Genomic DNA, 24,676 nt, shown 5'->3' with positions numbered 1-24,676 from the left:
GGGTCGCCCCCACCTCGCAGACAAAACATCATCAAATAAACATCATCATTTTTATATCTGACATGAAAACTAAGACGTAAAGGGAGGAAAAGAGATACAAATCTCCACTTCAACCACTGCGTGAAACATCAATACTTTCACCTGCCGTGTCTCGCCTTGTCAAAAACAAACCCAAAGACCGAACTGAGTTACAAAGTGTTACGATAGAGTCTAAAGTGAGAGCCTGGGTGGAGGAGGTCTGACTCACCTGTGCGTCCCTGTAGAACATCTCGTACTGCAGGATCATCTGCCGGCTGATCTGCGAGCCGTGGTAGACGATGACGTTCATGTGTGTCCAGGTCCTGAACTCCCTCTCCCAGTTGGTGATGGTGGAGAGCGGGGCGATGATGAGGAACGGGCCCCTGATGCCCAGGCTGAAGATCTCATACAGGAACGTGATGGACTGGATGGTCTTCCCCAAACCCATCTCGTCAGCCAGGATACAGTTCTTCCTGCAAAATAAAAGAAGATGATACTATTTAAATGATCCAAGATTATTACACTATTCAAAAGAAAATCACATTTATTCTTTCCGTTTAAAACTTTAGCTTCATAGATAGAGGGCAATGGACCTGCACCTCGCAGGGCGGGTGTTACAACCAAAAGATTGAAACATAATAATTAGGATGCATGAAGCTTGGCTAAAGGGATATTTCAGGATTTTTGACGTAGGGCCTCGTTTCCTAGTTTTCCAGAGTGTTGCTGATTTCTGGAGATATTTTTTTTTGTAATTCATGCAGTTCTTATATTTGAAGATTTTCTATGGTATCAGCTAGCCTGCATTAAAAACAGTGTGACCCGCTCCACAGAGCACCTGAGGCAAATCACTGCTCAGCTCACTCTGCTCTGGCCCTGGTCTACAGCTCATTTTCAGAACATTTTAAAGCGCAACAAACAGAACCGCTAAAGCAGGGGTGTCAAACATACCTGCCCTGTAGAGCATACATTCCAGAGTATGTCAAAAAAAAAAGTAAGTCTCTAGCCCATTCCTGTGTGGAGTTATGAATGTTTAAAGAAAAACCAGAATGCTCATTCTCGCCACTAGGGGGCATTACATTAAAAAAAAGGATAAAGTTCCACACGTGTCCAGCAGAGGGCACTGACATAATAAGAGCTCAGGATATGAACAACACATTATATAGCCATGCGGTAAATGGACAGTCTGCCCCAGGGCGGCTGTGGCTTCAATAACAGTTTACCACCACCAAGTGAATGAATAAAATCTACTGCACTTTCAGGAACTTGTGACACAGGCTTGTAAAGTGCAATACAAGTGTGAGCCGTTGTCATTGATGAAGCTACAGTCAAGTTGGGGCTTTGATCAAATCACAGCTTATTATTATTCATTTATTGGAAACATCTTCTCTATTATATGTGGCCCGCGACCCAAAATGAGTTTGACGCCCCTGCGCTAAAGTGAGTGACTTGTTACCGCTGACTTTGTCCGGACGGTCTTGACACGAGCGGCGGCGCTGATATTCTCGCCCCGACGGCCCTCTCCTTTCCATTCCCTTTAATAATCCAGTCATGCCGCGTTGGCTCGTTCATAAAGTTCTCGAAATTAATCGGTTTACTTTACTCCCGCGTCTCACAGAGATGGGCTGTACCATCTTCTCAAACGGGGGAAACACGGGGCCGGCACAGCTGGGCTCTACCTGTGCTGTCCCTGGCGACATGTGCCGACACTGGCCTGGATATGTTCTGATATCATTGTGGGTTTAGTATTGTGTGTAATGTAATGTAACTCAACTTTATTTGTGTGTGCTGCATATGCTTATAGTTTGCCATAAAACATCTAAAAAGAGTGAAACATGGTGATTCCCACAACCAGCTTCCTCCCCAGTGGGCGAGTGACCCTCGTCTGATCCGACGCCGTCTGGATCGACTTTAGCGACACACATGCTGCTTTGTATCAAACACTTTTCTTCACCGTGGTGTGTTTTTGATAAAGGAACATTGTAAAAAGCTTGTGAACTCTTTGTCCACGGAGCTGCTCCACATCACTGACCTGTTGTACCAGTTGAAGAGTAGCCAGTTCATGCCCTCCAGCTGGTACTCCCGCAGCTCGTTCCCGTTACGGTAATCTCTGGAGCTCTCCAACTTCTGCCACTTCTCCGGAGAGGGGCGCTCCTGAAAGTGACAAATCAGACTTCGTTAGTTATGATTGTTTACAGTTCTTTCAAGGTGCTTCTGATGAATAAAAAGTGTGAGCTCTCAGTCACCCAAATGTTTCCCTAATTTAGTTTAATTTAGTTTCTAGGGTGCTCAAAAATATGAAACTTCTTGGCCTAAAGACAAAACGTACTCAGACCTAAACAACACAACCTTTACAACAATTACTTTCTTATAGTTATTTATACATTTCTTATATTTTGAAGAATTTGTAGTATTACCTTTGTTACTTTACCATTTGAATTATTATTGCATTTGAAATGTTTCCACCTGCTTGGCCTGGTAAGTGCCAGGGCCATTTCATGCAGTTCTTATGTTTGAAGAGTTTCGTGGCGCTAGGCTAGTGCAAGGCTAGTGCATGTCTATGGTATCAGCTAGCCTGCATTAAAAACAGTGTGACCCGCTCCACAGAGCACCTGAGGCAAATCACTGATAACACCAGACTAACCATATAAATGTCTGTGTCCATAGAGTAATGTTTGGAATATAACTGACCTTGTATCACATTTTGAGGGACTATTTTCTAGCAGATCACTCCGCCGCCGCATAGCTTATACAACAACGAAGATCATGCTGCTCAAATATAAGTGATTTTAAATTAGTGATGGGACTTATGGCTCTTTGAAGGCCATAGAAATGCACTAGCCTTGCATTAGCCTAGCGCCACAAAACTCTTCAAACATAAGAACTGCATGAATTACATTTTAAAAAAAATCTCCAGAAATCAGCAACACTCTGGATAACTAGAAAATGAGGCTCTATGTCAAAAACCCTGAAACATCCCTTTAAGGAAACGTCTGCACTCTTTGGGCCCGGCTAATCGGAGTGAGCTGTTGTGACCCTACACTCCGTCCAGAGCCTTGAGGTCAGCTGTCGGACCTGCAGTTCCTAAAACTAGGCCAAAAACGACGGTCAGTGGTGGAGCTTTCTTCCCGACTGCAGGAAAAGAAATCTTCGCTCTTCATTTATTAAAACAAAAAACACAAACATCTCTCGTCTCTCTTTAAACCCGCCCGACAAAACACTAAACTACGACATGTCTATTGAATCTTTTGCGTCATCTTCTAAACGTCAATGTCATTTGAAAAACAGGCCTCGGCTCCGCCCAGCGCCGCCGCCGCCGCTCGCCGCAGTCAGGCCATTGTTGTAGCTCATTAGCCACACAGGAGCGCGGAGTCTCAAGGACAGCCGGCGCACACAGGAAGCTCGTTCTGAGAAAGCCTTGGGATTAAAAATAAGACCGAAATGACGGGGTTCAAACGCGTGTGGCCCGATAAAAGCGCCTGTGCTGGGCTGGAGGTAATCCTGCAAATGTCTCCTATGGTCCATAGTCTTAAAGGTCTTATTTAACTCTTTATTCAGGTTTGTAAATGTTTCAGGACTCCTTCGCCTTGATGTTTTGTGTAACTTAAAATGATGTAATCGTCTAGAAAACACCCCTAAAAGCTTTGATATCATAAGATGTAGTTCAATAAAACGCCAGCAGAGGACGCACAAAAAGGAACAATCTGCGGGAAGATCACTTAAAGCAGCATTAAGTAACGTGTTTACCTTAAAGAGGGGGTATTCTGCTTTTTTCAGTCACACAGCACCAGTCTATATCACACTACAATGATGACAAACCTCCTGTTGGTCTGTAAATGCAGTAAATTAGAATAACTGCCTTGTATAAAATGTCTCTCTCAAAATGGCTGTAGTGAATGTCTTGAAATAGGCCTCTGTCTCTTTAACCCCTTAACTCCCGCCTGAACCGAGCACGTTTTCTCCAGTTTGGCTTTACCCCAATCCAAAAGCTTCTGGAAAAAGGGTGTGAAAATAGCAACAAAACAATGATGGAAATGTGACAAAAAAGTGAGAAAACATTGACAAAAAAATGAAAAAAATGTGACAAAAATTTGATAAAAATTGGACCAAAAAATTACCAAAAAAGACGAAAAACTGACAAAAATATGACAAAAAATGGCGAAAAAATGACAAAAAATGTGACAAATAAATGATAAAAATGTGCCAAAAATTTGATAAAAGATTGACCAAAAAATGACAAAAAATAGACGAAAAAATTACAAAAATATAACAAAAAATTACGAAAAAATAACAAAAAATGTGACAAAAATTTGATAAAAAATGACAAAAATTTGATAAAAAATGGACACAAAAATGAATAAAATTTGACTAAAAAATGACCAAAAAATTACAAAAAAGTTAAAAAAATGATGGAGAAAAAAAAATCTGACGTGAGGAAAAAGATCCTCTCGGTTCAGGTGGGAGTTAAGGGGTTAAGAACCTCTGAGCCTTTAGACACGCCCCCTCCACACGCTGTCTGTGGCATCAGTGGGGAGGGGGTTCTGCTGAGGAGCAGTGGTTGGTTACTCGGCTGGTGACCAAAGCTCGGAGGCGTCTCCAGGAGGTGGGGGCGTTCCTAGGAGGACTCAGGCAAACCTATCCCTAAAATGGCCGCCATCAGAGTTTTTACGGATTACTCAGAAATACGTGAATGTGCCAAGGCAACACTTCAGCCATGTTTTTAATGAGGGAGTGACAGAATAACATGATGGAAAGCTTGAAAAAGCCCATTTTGCATAATACCCCCCCTTTAATAAATCCTCTCCGTCGTCCCTGTGGGGGTAATACAAGTGTTTATGGGATGATTGGAGGGTCTTTCATCTCCCCCTGGTGTCTCTGGCCAGAAAACCATGTTTGCAACTTGACTGCCACCGGACCGGAACCACCAATACACACTAATAGAATCACAAAGGAGAAGCTAACATGCTAACGGACAAAGCTAAACGGGCTAAAGTCACTTTAAACAGCCAAGTTTGAGTGAAAAAAAAATATTTCCATTGTATAATCAGATGCACAGTAACCCTCTCTCCCTTCGCCTTTCCTGTCAGTGTAGTATTTACTCTCCAAGACAATTAATACGTTAAAAAAACGCAACTTGCTACGACACCTGCAGTTGCGCTTATGGCCTCTGTGTGAGGACAAAGAAACTCAGTATCCTTCACCTCAGATATTCACCCTCTCTGAATCGCACATGGCCATTCAAATACACTCCCTTGCATAACCGTCTGTGACCATTCAGGAAAAAAAGCATTGAGTCCAACTATCAGGATAAAATCAGTTTGGATGAACTCAAGGCTTGGGGGAATCACCATAGCAACAATGCTCTTTCGCTGCTTTCAGTGCCTTTTCTATAAGCTGTACTGGATCAGCCGATTGTTCTCTCGCTGTGAGCTTTATTATAACAGCAAATCTTTGAGAACATTTAAGAATAAAATGCCAGGATGTCTCGCATTTGGACACAGTGTAACATACACTGCCTGACCAGAATAAAGCTACACATGTGCAAAAAAAAAAGGAGAGAGAAAGTCAGCGAGCTGGGACTTCAACATGAAGTATCCCATGGTCTGGGTGAATCCTGGATTCTGATTGGCTGGTGCATTATTTTGGTATAACCGCACACGTAGTCCGGTAGTTAAATCACGGGGATGTCACTCCGCTGTGGCGTCGCCATAGCAACGCATGACACAGCTGAATCAGATAAAGGCGTAATTAGTGACTGACAGGAACGTATGAGATGGATTTAGTGTTTGCTAAATGTTTGTAGAGGAGAGTGAGCAGCTAGGTTAGCTACTGTTAATAACATATGAGCTTTACATTTCTATTGGAAACGGTTAAGGCTATTCATCATTTTCAGGCGTACATAAAATGATCCTGCATTGAAGCATCTTTGTCTGGATTAGTAAAGTCAAACATAAAAGTTTGAGTTGGGGGGGCCCAGGTGTGAGCGACTCCACCGCAGCTGTTTCCATAAACAGTTGAGCTGGTTGAGCTAGCTAGCTTTAGCTTCAGGTTAAACCTTGTAAAAGGTAAATAACTCCTGTCCACGAGTGCCGCATATCGGTGTTTCCTTCCAGGGAAAAGTGTTTCCGGGTTAGTCCTGTTGTGTTGTGATTCTGTGCTGATGTTGTGTCGTTGAGCCTGACTGAGATCCTCGTAATAGCTGCGGAGAATGACTCGCTCTGAGACCAGCCTTCAGTGACCGGCTAATAACCCACACAAAATAGTCCCGTAGTCTGGCAGATTTAGGGAGTTTAGTCAATGAAGAAAACATTTATTATAAATGTTACGTTTGTGGGACCCTGGTATAAGCGGATTAAACAACATTTTATTTATTTATTCATTGACCAGCATTTTAAACGCCAAACGAGCGGCCGCAGATGCAGAATTATAACTCTGAGACGCACCCGGAGCACATGGCTACTTAATATCAAACAAACAAACTCCTCAGTGAGAGTATTTATAAGGCGCTGCAGATGTTAGCACTACCCGACCCGTGTTAGCATTAGCATTTATCATGAAATCAAGGTTACGCCTGTACGATAGAGACAGCATGACCCGATGTGATCAATTACAAAGCTTTAAGGCTGTGATTCCCGCTAATATGTTTGTCAAGTGTGGCGTCACGACTTCCACTTCCGGGTCCGAGCAGACCGGCAAACAATCCATATTTCTGAAACTCAACGGAGAGTGACTGAACCAACGTATTTCTCAGACTCATTAGCCAAAATGCAGCACCTTCTGCTAAAAGAGTATTATTTACTAAAGTCACTACTTCCGGGGTTAGCGTAGCTGCGTCGACTCGGACGTTAGCATTTTTCTCCACTTCCTCCCTCCCTCCCACTATTTATTAAAGACATTTCAGATATTTCGAAGGATCGACTCGTCTCCTCTTTAGTAAAGTTGCCTGAATGTGACTTTTGACTCCTCGACTCTCACTCGACCACCTCCGGTCGTCCTCTCACCATATGTCTGAGCTCTGGGGGCGGCTTCTGGATCTGCTGAAACTCCTTGATCTTCTCCGGGTCCAGGTCCTCCTGCAGCTCCCACGTGGCCTCCTCGTACGACAGGCTGCACCACTTCACCAGGTAGTGCGTCACCTCCTGCAGGAGCACAGACACCGACGTGATGGAAGATCTCGCTTTGACCCAGTTTAGATAGACTGGACCAGTTCAGACGGTTTTACTGAAGCTACCGCTAAGCTACAGCTGGATCAGCATGGAATAATAGAACTTCTTCTCCCTAGAATGATCAGGTTCTGTCTGCATTCTGTTCTTTAGCTTGAAGTTTTGTCCACACATTTCACTTTTTGCTCATAAAACCTCATAAATGCACCAAACTCAGGAAAAATGTGTGTATTTGTGTAAAACCGGGTCCAGACACAATCCCTGTGCGTCATTTGTAAAACTTTGTTGCGTGTTGCGTACCTCTCCGGTCTCCGTATCCGTGGTAACAGCCACTTCCAGCACTCGGTCCACCTCCACATAGTCCGGATTAAACAAATCCTCGTCAGGCTGAGGAGACACACGTCAGCACTTTACATTCAACGAGAACTGAATGACACCAGTAGACTTCAGACCATTTCCTGGTTTCACTCAGACTTCTTGTTGAGTTGGCACAAGACGCTACACACAGTACTTTTCCTTCCTTCCTTCCTCCTTTGCTTTCCTGCTTTCCTTCCTTCCTTCTTTCTTCCCTAAACTTCCTTCCTTCCTTCCTTCCTTCCTCTTCCCTTCCTTCCCTTCTTTCTTCCCTAACCTTCCTTCCTTCCTTGCTCCCTTTGCTTTCCTTCTTCCCTTCCTTCCTTCCTCTCTTCCTTCTTCCCTTCTTTCCTTCCTTCCTCCCTCCCTCCCTCCCTCCCTCCCTTCTTCCCTTCTTTCCTTCCTCTCTTCCTTCTTTCCTTCCTCTCTTCCTTCTTCCCTTCTTTCCTTCCTTCCTCCCTCCCTCCCTCCCTCCCTCCCTCCCTTCTTCCCTTCTTTCCTTCCTCTCTTCCTTCCTCCCTCCCTCCCTCCCTCCCTCCCTCCCTTCTTCCCTTCCTTCCTTCCTCTCTTCCTTCTTTCCTTCCTCTCTTCCTTCTTCCCTTCTTTCCTTCCTTCCTCCCTCCCTCCCTCCCTCCCTCCCTCCCTCCCTCCCTTCTTCCCTTCTTTCCTTCCTCTCTTCCTTCTTCCCTTCCTTCCTTCTTTCTTCCTTAACCTTCTTTCCTTCCTCCCTCCCTCCCTCCCTCCCTCCCTCCCTCCCTCCCTCCCTCCCTCCCTCCCTCCCTCCCTTCTTCCCTTCTTTCCTTCCTCTCTTCCTTCTTTCCTTCCTCTCTTCCTTCTTCCCTTCTTTCCTTCCTTCCTCCCTCCCTCCCTCCCTTCTTCCCTTCTTTCCTTCCTCTCTTCCTTCTTCCCTTCCTTCCTTCTTTCTTCCTTAACCTTCTTTCCTTCCTCTTCCCTTCCTTCCTTCCTCCCTTTGCTTTCCTTCCTCCCTCCCTCCCTTCTTCCCTTCCTTCCTCCCTCCCTCCCTTCCTTCCTTCCTTCCTCCCTCCCTCCCTTCCTTCCTTCCTTCCTTCCTTCCTCCCTTCCTCCCTTCCTCCCTTCCTTCCTTCCTTCCTTCCTTGACTTCCTTCTTTCCTTCATTCTTCCCTTCTTTCTTCCCTAACCTTCCTCCCCCCCTCCCTCCCTCCCTTTGCTTTCCTGCTTTCCTTCCTTCCTCCCTCCCTCCCTTCCTTCCTTCCTTCATGTATTTATTCATTCATGGACATAGCAATTACATTGAACGAACCAGATCCATTGTCTAAAGTGTTAAAGGTAATTTTCAACACCTGCCCATAGGGGTTACAACAGATAAAGCACATTATAAAGGTGTGGGGGACGCCTTAAAGGTGCAGTACGCAACTTTTTATTAATAATTGTGCATATTTGACCCTGTAGTGACCCGGCGGCTCCACTCCAAGGTCAAATATGCACAAATATCTTTTCTTTCTCAAATAAAAAGTTGCATAATGCAGCTTTAAACCACTCTTAAATGCATCCAAGTCTGCTCTGTGGCCGTCGATGCTGTTTATACTTTAATATCGACCTAGACCTTCCTCCTCCATCTTTGTCCGCCATCGAACTACCATGATTGAGTTTGTTACTGCAGAGGATGTGACACACTGTGAGGTGCGAGGCGCTGACCTCAGAGAAGAGGTGTTTCATCTGGGCCTGTTTGGTCCTGAAACGCTTGATTTTCTGGTGGATCCTCGGGTCCTTCTCCAGCTCCTCCAGAGTGGCCCATTTACAGTGCAGGTACGAGCTGCAAACAACGAGAACATGTCAGGACGCACTGCTCACGTCACATCCATCTCCTTCTCATATACTGTGCATTCCAACACTGTCACGCATCGTACACGGCCAAAACGGACGTCTTTATAACTTAAAATCACGAGAATTAAGAACATTTGACCTTAAATAGAGTCATTTGAACCTTTTTGTACTGGCAGATAAATTCACTCGCCCAAATCGAGGACAAATACTTTCAAGACAATATGTATTATTTTTGGTTAGGGCTGTGCAATTAATCGAAATTCGATTACGATATCGATTACAACAGTAAACGATTACAAAATTAGCATAATCGCAAAAAATTCATTATAGTTTTTTTTTTCACATTTAAAAAAAAAAAAAAATTCAACATTTTTTTTTTCTAATTTTTAATTTTGGGATTTTTGTCTTTCTGTGTTGGATTTTTGTCACTTTTCTGCTGGATTTTTGTAATTTTTTTAATGGATTTTTGTCACTTTTTTGCTGGATTTTTGTAATTTTTTTAATGGATTTTTGTAATTTTTTTAATGGATTTTTGTAATTTTTTTAATGGATTTTTGTAATTTTTTTAATGGATTTTTTTCACTTTTTTGCTGGATTTTCACTTTTTTCCCGACTTTTCGAGATGCTACTTTTGTCTCTCTGGACATTCGGACACCCCTACAAAATGGCGTGACCGCTATATAGTGACTATATAGGGAATAGTGTGGACATTCGGACACAGCCAAGATAAAAAAATCCCTCCATTTTAAACGGTGGTTCGGAACGCACTATTGAATGATCAGCCGTGACCTAAATAACAAATAAGAAACCGCATAAATTAATGTTAAACACGATACTTTCAAGGATTATTGCTGATTTAAGCCTCGGGTGATGCCGTTTAAACAGGCGCCGCTACCGGTTTTTTAACTTCTGCTGGATAAACATCGAAAGAAACGTCCCCTGAGGAAATGTGGTTCATGTTAAGGTTTGATGACTCATTCTAATTTAGTTTAATAACACAGTAAGTTAAGAAGATCTGTTCACTTTATTCCTACAGTGTGCCTCTCCGTTCCCTTCCCGAGACATGTTACTGATGTAGTTTTAGTCTCTTTTCAATCAGTAGAAATATAATTATGACAAAAACTACGATGACACACAGTATTTTAGTGAAGAAAACTGCACTGTAGCCGACTCCAGAGGCTTTTACTTTTACAAATATGGGTTTTATTTTGTGGGCCGTGAATATATTATTGCTACATTTTACACAAATATTTCCCGGCGGCTCGCGCGGCATGTTTTATTCACCGCCGCCGGGACCAGAGCGATCCAAACCGATTCATATCAGAGCGTCGGCCTCTCAGCGCGACGGGTAAAACGCTGGAGCAAAACAGCGGCTCCGCAGAGACGTCTCAGATACGATGATGCTCCTCAGAGGAACGACGCTTCAGATACGATGATGCTCCTCAGAGGAACGACGCTTCAGATACGATGATGCTCCACAGAGGAACGACGCCTCAGATACGATGATGCTCCTCAGAGGAACGACGCTTCAGATACGATGATGCTCCTCAGAGGAACGACGCCTCAGATACGATGATGCTCCTCAGAGGAACGACGCCTCAGATACGATGATGCTCCTCAGAGGAACGACGCCTCAGATACGATGATGCTCCTCAGAGGAACGACGCCTCAGATACGATGATGCTCCTCAGAGGAACGACTGCAGGCTGTGAGAGGAACGTCCTTCAACTTACTCTGAATGTTTCTATTATTAGGTTTGAACCTCTTACAGCTTTAACCAAATCTGAAAGCTTCTCGACTGGAGCTCGACTGAAAGCGAAGGCCTACAAAACTGATCTGGGTCTTTCTCCTCGTTGTTCGAATTACTTCTTTAAAGTTTTTTTTTTCATTGCTTTATTATTGTTGCTTGTTTTTCGTCACATTTTTGTTTGTTTTTTGTCACATTTGTCCCTTTTTCATCACATTTTTGTCACTTTTTCATCACCTTTTCGTCTATTTTTCGTCACATTTTTGTCACTTTTTCGTCACATTTTTCTCACTTTTTCATCAAATTTTTGTCACTTTTTCATCACACGATTGTTTTTTCTTCGTCACTTTTTCATCACATTTTCATCACTTTTTCGTCACATTTTCATCACTTTTTCATCATATTTTTGTCTCTTTTTTGTCACATTTTCAAAAATTTTTTGTCACTTTTTCATCACATTTTCGTCTATTTTTTCGTCACATTTTTGTCACTTTTTCGTAACATTTTTGTCACTTTTTTGTCACTTTTTTTCGTCAATTTTTAGTTTTTTTCGTCACTTTTTTGTCACATTTTTGTCACTTTTTTGTCACATTTTTGTCTCTTTTTCGTCACATTTTTGTCTCTTTTTCGTCACATTTTTGTCACTTTTTCGTCACATTTTTGTCACTTTTTCGTCACATTTTTGTCACTTTTTCATCCAATTTTTGTCACTTTTTCGTCACATTTTTGTCTCTTTTTCATCAAATTTTTGTCACTTTTTCATCACATTTTTGTCACTTTTTCATCACATTTTTGTCTCTTTTTCGTCACATTTTTGTCACTTTTTCATCACATTTTTGTCACTTTTTCATAAATTTTTGTCACTTTTTCATAAATTTTTGTCACTTTTTCATAAATTTTTGTCATTTTTTCATCACTTTTTCGTCACATTTTTGTCTCTTTTTCGTCACATTTTTGTCTCTTTTTCGTCACATTTTTGTCTTTTTTCATCACATTTTTGTCTCTTTTTCGTCAATTTTTTTGTCTTTTTTTTCGTCATTTTTTTGTTTTTTCCGTCACTTTTTTGTCACATTTTTGTCTCTTTTTCGTCACATTTTTGTCTCTTTTTCGTCACATTTTTGTCTCTTTTTCGTCACATTTTTGTCTCTTTTTTGTCACATTTTTGTCTCTTTTTCGTCACATTTTTGTCACTTTTTTCATCACATTTTTGTCACTTTTTTCGTCACATTTTTGTCACTTTTTCGTCATTTTTATGTCTTTTTTTCATCACTTTTTCATCAATTTTTTGTCACTTTTTCGTCAAATTTTTGTCACTTTTTCGTCACATTTTTGTCACTTTTTCATCAATTTTTTGTCACTTTTTCGTCAAATTTTTGTCACTTTTTCGTCACATTTTTGTCACTTTTTCATCACATTTTTGTCACTTTTTTGTCACTTTTTCATCACATTTTTGTCACTTTTTCATCACTTTTTTGTCACTTTTTCGTCACATTTTTTGTCTCTTTTTCATCACATTTTTGTCTCTTTTTGTCACATTTTTGTCTCTTTTTCGTCTTTTTGGCCTTGTTTCGTTGCTATTTCGATGCTTAAGCTTTTAGATTTGGGTGAAGCCAAACTGGAGAAAATGGTTCAGGTGTAGCTTAAGAGCTTTAGTGTTGCCTGGTTGTTATTAATGACATCACTTTAGCGCATACATATATAGGACGACTTTCTTCACTTTTCCTGCTTGTTATTACAGGAAAATGCATCGTATTTACTCAAACTTTTCCCTGGGAGCCAGTTATGGGCTTCTTCATTATTTACAACGTTAAAATAACTAAAGCTGAGCACAGACGCCACCTTTCTTTCAGTTTTGAGGGATTTTGTGTGGACTAAATTCAGCTCGATTATAAAAGCACTGGGGGTTCACACATGACGAGTGAGAAACACGAGTCTGGACCTCGGTGTTTCTAAAATCCTTGTTTCGCTTCTGCCCTGAAAAGTGAAGAACACGGACAGAAAAAACAGTCACACATGAGCCGCACTTACAAGTTTCTGTATTTGACGTAAAACTCCTCCGCCTCCTCCGATTGGTCCCCGGACGACGAAGTCTAAGAGAAAGAGAGAAGTTTAAGCAAATGTACAGAAAACTATTGGAACCATGACCAGGGTTCTACAGGCGGCAGAAAGTAAAATGTTGCAAAAAAAAGCGCTGCATATTTAATTTCGTACGATTCGTAAACATTCACACGAACAAGGGAGTGATGAGACTTTTTCATATTCAAAACTAAAACGGACACAACGGGAAACCTCGGAACAAAAGATCACGTTTTGTGGGTTTTTTGACAATGTGTGCAGTAAAAAGAGTTGAGCGCATTGAGTTGCCTTGTATAGACACAGACGGCATCTCGTCATAGAAGGGGGCGTGGCTTTGCCAAGGGGGAAAATAGAATCTTTTGGGAAACACAATTTTCCCTCTTTTTAGCCATTTTCTGGTGGAATATGAACTTATTCATATTCCACCAGAATATCCACCGGAATATGAACTTATTCTCAGTTGTTTATGTATTCATGGGCTGTTGAACCACTTTGCTCCTCTCCATGTATTTGTATCTTTATTTAGTAGAAACTATATTCATAATGCAGCGTTTGTTACAGTAGTTTTTGAAAAATTAGAGAAAGTTTAGATTTTCCTCCACATTGTTTTCCCCTGAACTGTCTCAAACATGACCATATATGGGCGACTCCAGAGATGTCGCCTGTATCTACACAGCTGCAGGGTCAACGAAAGGTCAAATACGCACTATTATCCACTTGCTTTACATAAAAAGCTGCGTACTGCACCTTTAAGACAGAGACTAGGACTAAGTCCATTCGTCAGAGGTTTCCAGAAGAACTCACCTCTCTCTTCACTGGTCTGACGGAGAGGATTTTCTCGATGATGTTGGCCTCGTCCTCTGGCGGCTCCTGTCAAGTAAGAAATGAATAAAGTCAAATTTAATTACAGGGGCTTCAATAAAAAAAGGATTTCTAATTACCTTCAGTTTATTACATTCACTCAATCACATTCATTTCTTTGGAAACATTCCACTGAACCAGGGGTTCTCAACCTGGGGGTCGGGACCCACTAGGGGGTCGCGAGACAAAATTGGGGCGTCGCCAGAGCATATAGATAAAATATATATTTTAATATTATTATTACTAGCTGAGACCCGGCCTTTGGCCGGGCCTCGCTAGACTCCACATTTGATATTCTGATATGATGAGTGATTACAAAGAAATGTCCAACCCGTCACACAGTTCAGCTGTAGACCAGTGGTTCCCAACCCATTCCTAAAACTATGGCCACTACAAATGTTTAAAAGAATGAAGGCAAAAATAATTTCAAACAAACTGCAATTGGAGTGTTTGATGCACCCGTGCTCCTTTCTTATAAACTACAACGACAATATTTTCGCTAAACTCGGGGAACAGGATTCAAGAGACAGTGGAATAATTATTGATAAATATTAGGGGTTCAGCTCTAATGGTTTGGTTGACGGTGCAGGACCCGAGGTTTGGTGCATCACGGTAGTGTGCAATCAAACAAATAATGAGTAGGTTTTGAACTGAAATAGCCTAATGATCGTTGTTTGACAGTATTTATAACCTTACAATAAAATCGGCAATGCTTTCAAAGCTGCTTTAGAATAAAATGTACCTCTGGGCTCACAATACGTGAAAGCAAAATAGAAAACAAATGGTGCAGCAGCAAAGTAAAAAAAAAGAAAAAAACTATGCAGTGCAGGCCATGCGCTCGTTAAGCGGTAGTTTCATTTTCGCTTTTACTCACACGGAGGAGAAATCAGTCGGAGCAGCGCGTTTGATTAGAGGCTCGTGTTTGAGCAGGTTTTGGGCACGCGCGCACACACATACACACACGCACACACACGCACACATCGCCCTGTTAGGATGCGCGCACGCACAGCAGTCAGATCTCTTGCACTCGCGTTGTTGTGACGGCGGGTTGTCCTCGGACAGCAGCACCGCGGTCCATATGGACCCGTGGCCAATGCCCGTGGGACCGTCACGTGGGGGCCGCGGATGTAATAATAATAATAAGAGTAATATTGCATTATAGCGCTTTTCCAGACGCTCAAAGTCGCCTAACAATTTGGTGCATTATTCATGGACAGGCAACCAGTCTGCGCACATCAGCCCCCACCACCAACCACGCACTCAGTACTGTCGCCAGGCTTCCTGGTGTTCCCAAACGGTCTCCCATCCCAGTCCTAACCAGGCCCTTCCCTGCTTAGCTTCAAAGTCGGTATGGGAAATAAACATGGCGGCGCCCAGGCGGCGGCCATTGAGATAGCGTTTTCTATAATAGATGGTGTCGTAGCATACATGCTATTTTACCAGGGTGCCATTATTGGTTCTAAATTTAATTCATTTTTGTTTTAGCCATTGTTTTTTCTTTGTTTTTTAAGAGTTATATAGGTTAACCTCTTAACTCCCGCCTGAACCGAGAGGATCTTTTTCCTCACGTCAGCAGATTTCATTCAATTTTTTTTGTTGGGTATTCAACTCATTTTTGTAACTTTTTCAACATTTTTTGTCATATTTTTGTATTTTTTTTTGGTCATTTTTTGTCATTTTTTTTATCACATTTTGTCAATTTTTTGCCACTTTTTTCTCACATTTCCATCACTGTTTTCGTCTCAGTTTTGTCGCTATTTTCACACCTTTTTCCAGAAGCTTTTGGACTGGGGTAAAGCCAAACTGGGGAAAATGTGCTCGGTTCAGGTGGGAGTTAAGGGGTTAATGTCCCTGTTTTTCCCATGATCTGACCCGGGTGGGGGTCACGATCCTAATTAACTGTTACAATGGGGGTCGCGGCTCTAAAAGGTTGAGAACCACCGCTCTGAACAAAGGCTGCTTTTGTGTGAGCAGCAGAAACAGTCCTTATTTGGAATGAGTGATGGAAGCCGGTGGATTTACCTCTGCCTGCCAGGCCAGGGCCGTGGCGTTGAGGGCCGAGATGCGCCCGGCCCCGAGCACCGCGATGGTCTCCCCGTCGTCGTCCACCACCTTGAAGTCCAGGTCCTCGTTGTACTTCCTCCGCTTCACCTGCCGCCCCGAACGCCGCTTCTGAAAGATAAGATAAGATGATCAGCTTCGTGGTTGTATAAACTACGCGGCGGCGGAGTGATCTGCTAGAAAATAGTCCCTCAAAATGTGATCATTCATGTGACACAGACATGTATATGGTTAGTCTGGTGTTATAAGTGATTTGCCTCAGGTGCTCTGTGGAGCGGGTCACACTGTTTTTAATGCAGGCTAGCTGATACCATAGACATGCACTAGCCTAGCATTAGCCTAGCGCCGTGTAACTCTCCAAACAGAAGAACTGCATGAATTACAAAAAAAATGATCTCCAACACTCTGGATAACTAGGAAATGAGGCCCTATGTCAAAAATCCTGAAAATATCCCTTTAAAATTCAGAGGTTTGTGTGCAGTGCATTGACTCAGAAAGATAATTTAAAAATCACAAAGGCTGCAAGTATCTACGAATATGCAGCAACTTAACACAGGCTTTGAAGGCTCTGCAGCCTCGAAGGTTTTGTGATAGATCTGTGTTGCCTTCATCAATGTGCATTAACTTAAAACACACAGAACTAACACGAGAGATGCTACACACATTTTATAAAACCCAGAGTGGATTTTGCTTTAGAAACATGCAGCGTATCTGTCACTGCAAGATCTGTCAGAAAAATTGTGAGATCATTTTTGCTCCAGAAAATTACGCCTTAAAACCCTTTCTGCTCTAAAGAGCCACATGTGGCTCCAGTTATGGTCCCGCTACTTGGACACAAGGGGGCGCCATTCCAACCTTCTCAGTGTAAATGTGAGTTTACTTTCTTTGGAGTTAGACTTTAGTTCAGACACAATGGGCCTGATCTTGTGCATCAAAACAGAGACGATAGTGTGACATTTTGCCTCAGTAGCAGCACTTTGTGATCTTGCCACTCCAGACTTAGCACATTTAAGTGGGTGGAGACACACATTTTCCTCCAACCAGATCGACTCCGCGTCCAGGAGAGTGGTTGTGGGAGTGTGGGGTGAACATGTGCTTTTGTTTTGCTTCGCGTTCACGCCGAGCGCGGCCGATCCGCGCCACAGCGGACGCTGTCGCTCTTTTTCTCTGGAGACGTGAACATGGTTTAGCTCACGATGGTTTAGCTCACGATGGTTTAGCTCACGATGGGGTAAATAAAGTTTTTAGTTTGACCTGTGAGAGCCTAAGGCTTAAGAAAGAACGCAAGACAGCGCCATGTAAACCAGGAAGTGAATGTCAGCCGTGTTTCCATCAGTGCAGTCGCCTCCTCTTGTGACGCCCCCTCACAGGAGGCGGAGGCCAATGGCACATATAGCACCGCCCCGTGCGCCGCCACAAGATCTGGCCCATGAGTCACAGAAACATGACACTAAATACAGTCAGCTCTTTGATTCCTATCTAAAGGGTGAGGCCATTTTTCAGTCCTGCTGAAGCAAACGCATGAACTCCTCTACAGGTGCAAGTGTGTAGAGCAGACCAGGCTTCATCAGCTGGTTCTCCACAACTTTAGCCTTTACTCACTTTAATTACACCTTTTAAAGATCCGGTTTGAACCTTTTTATAGACATAGTTTAGCCTTGATGTGATGGAGTGAGTGCCTGGGGGGAACCGTGGAAGAACTACACCTCGATTACGCAGAACTCCTCAAACCAAACATGGAGGATACTCACGCTGCTGTCCAGTGGGTCCTGGCTGTCCTCCCCTCCCGCCGTGAGCCCCGAGGTGGAGGTGGTGTCATCGCTCTCCACCGCCTCCAGAACCAGCTCCTCCTTTCTCCTCTTCCCCTTCTTCTTCTTCTCCACCGGCAGAGAGCCACACACCCTGAGGAGCAGAACAAAAAACGCTTTAACACAGCGAGTTCAGGGGCGGACTGGCCATACGTCCATCACTTTTGTAGGTCTTAGCTTTCAAATGAGGCGTTGCATTGTTGATCTCCAGTCGAGAAGCTTTTAGATTTGGGTAAAGCCCAGTATGAAAAGAACATGAATCTAAAAGGAATTCCGTGGAGTTTGGTGCGCCACAAGGTTCAATGTTGGGACCGTTATTATTTATTATTTATATGAATGATTTTGCTTCTGTTTCTACGACCGCCTTTCCCGCTCTTTAACCCCTTAACTCCCACCTGAACGAGCACATTTTCTCCAGTTTGGCTTTACCCTAATCTAAAAGATTCTTGGGGAAAAAGCACCAAAAATGTGACAAAAATGTGACAAAAATTCAACAAAAATGTGACAAAAATTCAATAAAAATGTGACAAAAATTCATCAAAAATTTAACAAAAATGTATCAAAAATGTAACAAAAATTCAACAAAAATTCAACAAAAATTCAACAAAAATGTGACAAAAATGTGACAAAAATTCAACAAAAATGTGACAAAAATTCAACAAAAATCCAGAAAAAAAGTGACAAAAATCCAGCAAAAAAGTGACAAAAATTCAGCAAAAAAATGACAAAAATCCAGAAAAAAGTGACAAAAATCCAGATTTTTTTTTCTTCAAAAATACAGAAAAAAAGTGACAAAAATCCTGCAAAAAAGTGACAAAAATTCAGCCAAAAAAAGACAAAACATCCAACAAAAAAGTGACAAAAGAGCAGCAAAAAAGTAATAAAGTGACAAAGCACAATAAGTGACAAAAACACATGAGGGAAATAAAAAGACAATGGCAGAGAGGAGAGACTGCGTTTGGTTTTGGCGGGTGGAAAGAGCTTAAATGATGTATTACAAGTCCAGTTGAGAACAAACCATAATTCCCACAGGACGACACTTTTACTGCTGCCTCGTTCACATTCACTCCATTATCGTCCGCTTTAAGACGTCTTTCATTTCTTTATCGTTTCAAATAACCGTAAATCCGCCGTCAGCGTGAGGGGCGTCCCGGTTACATGAGGGGGGGGGCACTTACTTAGGTTTGCGTCCGCGCTGCTTGGGGGCCGAGGGGGGCGTGCTGTTGTGGGCCGGACCGTTGCCCTTGACTGGACAGGCCTGGAGACGGGCTTTGCTCGGCACGCCCTGGACAAGAGCAGCTGGAAGAGGCAGAAAACACAAGGATATGTAAATTACAGATTGGAAACGATGTCAAACCAGCCCGGATTTTTGAGTTTGCATCAGTCCGACATCATGCGTGCGTTGTGTAACCATAGAAACGTGCCTTAGAGACGGCTTAAAATAGAGGCTTAGAAATAGCATTTTTATCCACATGCGCAAAGATTGTTCAGGGGGGTTTTTTAACTGGTGCGGCAGAATCATCTCAGTGGACGAGAAGCAACAACCTCAACCCTTTCTGCTCTAGAGAGACACATGTGGCTCCAGTTATGGTCCAGCTCTTTGGACGCAAGGTGACACAAGGGGGCGCCTTCCAACCTTCAGTGTAAATGTGAGTTGACTTTCTTCAGAGTGAGACTTTAGGTCAGACATGAGTGACAGTAACATGAGGCTAAATACAGTGAGCTCTTTGTTTGCAGTAAAAAGGCTGAGGCCTCATTGCTCTTCAGTCACAGACTGAGAAGTGAAGAAGGAAGTCATGGAGCTTCTGCTTTAGACAGAACTTCAGACTTCTGCTGTAAGTGGACAATTTCATACTAATTAAACTTTAAAACTTGATTTTTAAATCACACAATTGATGCTTATAAAGGTTGAAGAAATATCCACATATATTATCTGATGAAGAGTCATGTTTGTCCCAGTTCCTCTGAGTCGTGGTGGGTCCTGGTGGACCAGGACAGATGTGGACAGGACTGTGGTAGATCTACTTTTACTTTGGAGAAAATAGTTACTATAGAAACTGTTGAAGAAATGAACCTCATGAGCTTCTTCTGTAACATCTGTCCACATCAGTCCTGCTGCACCACGACTCAGAGGAACTGGGACAAACATGACCTACAGCAGATACAAATGACTAGGTTTTTTCTTTCTATTTTGTAAAAGTAATTAATAATTAACATTTTAATCACATAAATTCAGGATTTTCACACCTATTACAAAGGAATAGTTGAATTTCAATCTTTTATTCTTACATTCAGCAGACGTGTAATGTTCTAAAGCAGAAGCTCCATGACTTCCTTCTTCACTTCTCAGTCTGTGACTGAAGAGCAATGAGGCCTCAGCCTTTTTACTGGAAACAAAGAGCTCACTATTCAGCGTCATGTTACTGTCACTCATGGTGTCTGACCTAAAGTCTGACTCTGAAGCCAATCAGATCACAGAGACTCAGAGTGGGCGGGGCTCAAATGTGACCAAACGCCAAAGTCCAAGAGCTGAGACCAAAAATAATAAAACCGGAGTAGAACGGGTTAATGTACTTCAGGCGAAGAGGGAAAAAATAAATAAATGTAGAGACATCGATTTGAAACTTTTGCTGAACATCACTGATATAAACATGAGAAAAACATGTATTGCAATGTTTCTGTCATTTTGTGTTTTCATATAAAAATCAGGCATTTTGTGCATAAAAATGTCCAAAACTACCTTTATTTTCAGTGACAAAATGCCAATAAGAGATGCATGGTTTTACTTTACTGACATATTAGTAACAGATTTTGGATCTTAATAACCTGGTTAAGCCCAAGACTGGAAAGTTTAGAGTCTGTAGGAGCGACTACGACGGCTCACGAGGTGCATGAGTTGAGCAAAAACCGGCCCTGAAGGTTTGTATCGAGTTCCCTCTTCCGTATCGAGTGGCTCCCAGAAGGAAAAAAAAAAACCTATTCGGGTGACATTAGAATTGAACGCCGCTTCTACTTTGTACTGCTCCTCTCCACGTCTCTGTATCTTAAATTGGTAGAAAACTATACATCAATAATACAGTATTTGTTCTGTAGGATGGGAGAAAGTCTAGTTTGTTTTAGTTTGTTTGCTTTTTCCCTCTTATTACTATGTTGTCCGATAAAGTGCTCCCTTAACACTTTCCAATTCAACAGCGAGAACAGCCGGATTATAAACGAACAATGCTTTGATTTCTACCTTATTACTTTTTCCCACTATAATTTTGCTTGACTATGATCCTGTTTTAACTAATAATCACATTTAATTGTAATTCTAGAGGGCCTTTGTCCTTGTGAAGTGAAGTCATTTCCACACACACAGTTCCCATAATCCTGGAGGTTCCTTGAAGGCGTCTGACAGTAGTGTGTTTGGGGGCGTTTAAGGACAGCGGGAGACTTTGAAACGTGTCCTTTTGTAGTTGACTAAAACAAACACTTCAGAGGAGCCGCTGAGAGGAGAGGCGCTCTTCACAGGACAGAATACTCCCCGTGCAGAACCTGACGCTGTTCAACAAACAAGTGCACGTCAGTGGGGCTCAGAGTACGGTCACAAACGGCCTCCAGAACAGAAGCATCAACCTGCTCAGCCTTTCTGTCTCCACCTCTGAGTCTACACCAGTGGTTCTCAACCTTTTGGCGCCGCAGCCTCCATTTTAACAGTAAAAGGGATTCGTGACCCCCGCCCGGGTCACACCGTGAGAAATAGAAACAGTAGCCAACATAATTCTTAACCTCTTAGCTACCGCCTGAACCGAGAGGATCTTTTTCCTCACGTCGTCACATTTTTTTTTTCCATCATTTTTTTTGTTGGGTATCGACTCATTTTTGTAACTTTTTGTCATTTTTTTTGGTCATTTTTTGTCATTTTTTGACACATTTTTTTGTCATTTTTTTTGTCATTTTTTTTGGTCATTTTTTTGTCATTTTTTGTCATTTTTTTCATTTTTTTCATTTTTGGTCTTTTTTTTGTCTTTTTTTTGTTGTCATTTTTTGGTCAAATTTTTATCACATTTTTGTCAATTTTTTGTAATTTTTTAATCATTTTTTTTGTCATTTTTTGTCATTTTTTGACAAATTTTTTTGTCATTTTTTTTGTCATTTTTTGTCATTTTTTTGGTCATTTTTTTCATTTTTTGTTAAATTTTTGTCTTTTTTTTGTCATTTTTTTTGTCATTTTTTTTGTCATTTTTTTGTCAAATTTTTATCAAATTTTTGTCATTTTTTTGTCATTTTTTTGTCATTTTTTTGTCATTTTTTTATCAAATTTTTTGTCATTTTTTGTCAAATTTTTGTCATTTTTTGTCAATTTCTTGTGACATTTTTGTGACATTTTTGCCACTTTTTCATCAATTTTTCGTCACTTTTTCATCAATGTTTTCTCACTTTTTTATGGCCTTTCATGACCCACTGAACATTCCCCCGCTCTCACCTTGACCGGGCGGCACAGGAGGTAGGATCTTGATCTTGGGTTTGCGTCCTCGTTTCCCGGGGATCTTAACGGGCGCCACAGTCGTCCCCGGCCCCGCGGCGTTGGCGTGTTTACCCCCCGCCCCATTGTCCTTCTTGGCATCCTTGGCTTTACTCTTACGCTCCTTCTTCGCCTTCCCCTCCTTGGGCTCCTTGCTCTTCCTCGGACTCAGCACCGCCGCCGCCGCCGCCGCCGCCGCTGGATCCTTCTCCTCCTTGCGTTTCTTTGGTTTGCTGCTGCCTCTCTGCTCGTCCTCTCCGAGCTCCGCCGCCGCCGCCTTGTCGCGCTTGTCTTTCTTCTTGCGCTTCTTCTTGACCCTCGAGCCGCCGCCTCCTCCGCCTCCGCCATCGTCTTCCTGGCTGAGGGACCTGGCCGGGGAGGTCACCCTGATGGTCGCCGCGCAGTGATTGGCCGAGCTGCCCACCGGGGTCAGCAGGCGGAGCTGGTCTTTGGGGCCCACGACCAGGTGGCCCCGGGGGATGGTGGGGCGCGGGGGCTGCGCGGGCTGTGCGTTGTTGCTGTTGCGGTTTTGGTCCGAGGAGGCGGAGGAGGGAGAGGAAGAGGCGGAGCTGGCGGCTACGGCCGGAGGTGGAATGTGCTTCAGGAGACCAGTAAACGTCTGGAAGAGACACAGAGAGACAGACGTTAAAGACGATCAACGATTACCGTAAATGCTCTAATATAGGCCTTTATTTACTCAAGGGCATCAGGACCAGGCCTTTATTGGAACCAGGCCACAATTAGAGACAGGCCTTTATTTCTATTTGAGCAAAACGGACGACCAGGAAAACGAAGAAAAACGAGATTTGTGTCCATTTGAGGAGGTTAATTAATGATCATTTCAAACCCTCTCCCAGCGGCTGGAACATTGACGCCTTTTATTTTGTCGGGACAACAGGAAGTGTTTCGTTGCTGTTAGCGGAGCTTTGACATCAGTGTCACTGCAGGTTTCTGTTTCGTTTTTACCGGACCGGATTATTTGTTGTTATCTTGTGTAAAAGGCGAGTTTAGACGGAGCGTTTGTGTTTGTGATCGATCATGAGACTGACCCGAGAGAAGACGAGACGCTCGCGCTGATGGGAGGAGTTATTTTGAGGCGTGGGACTGACCTGCACACGGAGCAGCTGGACGTGCTTTGAAGACGCGATGGAGACTTTATTAAAACCCTGGAGGGTCACACAACATTTGCCCTGTTTCCAAATATCGTCACAGGAGGTTTTTAAAAGTGGCTAAATCTGTGTCAAAGTTACGCTGGGATCAGCTCCTCCGCAGCGTCGCCCTCGGCCCGGGTTCAGTTTGTTACTTCCTGCACGTGAGTTTTCATTTACACCAGTATGAGACAAACTCCTCACATGGGGAATATTTCTACTGCTATGGTTTCTAATAAAAGCCCCGGCCTGTTTTAGAGACCGGCTTTAATTTGCCTCCGCCAGCCGCGAACCCGGCCCCTGTCGGAGACCCGGCCCCTGTCGGAGACCCGGCCGCTAATGGAATACAGGCCAGTATTAGAGAATTTACGGTATCTCCAGTTTGGCATCACCCAAATAAAAGCCTCTCGGAAAAAGTGTCAAAATGGCGACGGAAAATGCGATGAAAACAAAGAAGAAACGAAGAAATACAAAAATGACAAAAACAAGTTGAAAAAGTAGGGAAAAAGTGACAACAAAGGGATGTTTCAGGATTTTTGACATAGGGCCTCATTTCCTGTGGAGCGGGTCAGACTGTTTTTAATGCAGGCTAGCTGATACCATAGAAATGCACTAGCCTTGCACTAGCCTAGCGCCATGAAACTCTTCAAATATAAGAACTGCATGAATTACAAAAAAGGATTCTTGTCAGCAGGAAGTAGCTCAAGTGATTTTCTACTGTGAGTTGATGGATGACAAAACAGAACCAAACTCTCTGAACTTCACCTGTGGAATCGCGCTCTACTCGTTTTGTTTCTCCTCAATCCGTCGTTTGCCGTCGACGATGCGCTGCCGTGACTCTATTGTTATCGCTACTGTCACACAGACGCACTGAAGCAATGATCTGACTTTCTTTACGCTCCAGTCGCCTTTTGATTATCTTTTCCTCAAGGTCTGTCTGCGCCGATGCCATCTCCTTCACAGACATTGTTTACTGTACTGCTGTCTCCCAAACAGGGCTGTTCCATAAAGGAAGCCGGAGTGACATTTAGGTGGAAACAATGTCAGTCTAAATTTAGCAGGCGGACAAAAAAGAACAGAAAGGACTCAAAAGGAGGTTGCTTTTATTTTGCCTTCACTACAAAGAGCGAATC

At 42.8% G+C, this 24,676-nt stretch overlaps 1 protein-coding gene across 1 annotated transcript in view; it reads right to left on the bottom strand.

Moving 5' to 3' along the window:
• chd6 (chromodomain helicase DNA binding protein 6) overlaps positions 1-24,676 on the bottom strand; it is a gene marked incomplete at its 3' end in the record, with an annotated part of 205,762 nt that overhangs the window by 81,952 nt on the left and 99,134 nt on the right. Inside the window, exons 3-13 of the mRNA XM_079578449.1 lie at positions 22,357-23,014; positions 19,070-19,190; positions 17,835-17,985; positions 16,045-16,194; positions 13,966-14,031; positions 13,114-13,175; positions 9,210-9,327; positions 7,479-7,565; positions 7,017-7,154; positions 2,048-2,169; positions 248-491 (exon numbers count right to left, since the gene is read on the bottom strand). Of these exons, the coding sequence (XP_079434575.1) occupies positions 248-491; positions 2,048-2,169; positions 7,017-7,154; positions 7,479-7,565; positions 9,210-9,327; positions 13,114-13,175; positions 13,966-14,031; positions 16,045-16,194; positions 17,835-17,985; positions 19,070-19,190; positions 22,357-23,014 (1,917 nt within the window). The remainder of the gene's footprint in view (positions 1-247; positions 492-2,047; positions 2,170-7,016; positions 7,155-7,478; positions 7,566-9,209; positions 9,328-13,113; positions 13,176-13,965; positions 14,032-16,044; positions 16,195-17,834; positions 17,986-19,069; positions 19,191-22,356; positions 23,015-24,676) is intronic.

The sequence above is a fragment of the Gobius niger genome (genome assembly GCF_951799975.1).
Source record: "Gobius niger genome assembly, chromosome: 20".
NCBI classification, from domain to species: domain Eukaryota; kingdom Metazoa; phylum Chordata; class Actinopteri; order Gobiiformes; family Gobiidae; genus Gobius; species Gobius niger.
Note: the sequence above shows the minus strand (reverse complement) of the source record. Positions and strands in the feature narration are given on the sequence as shown.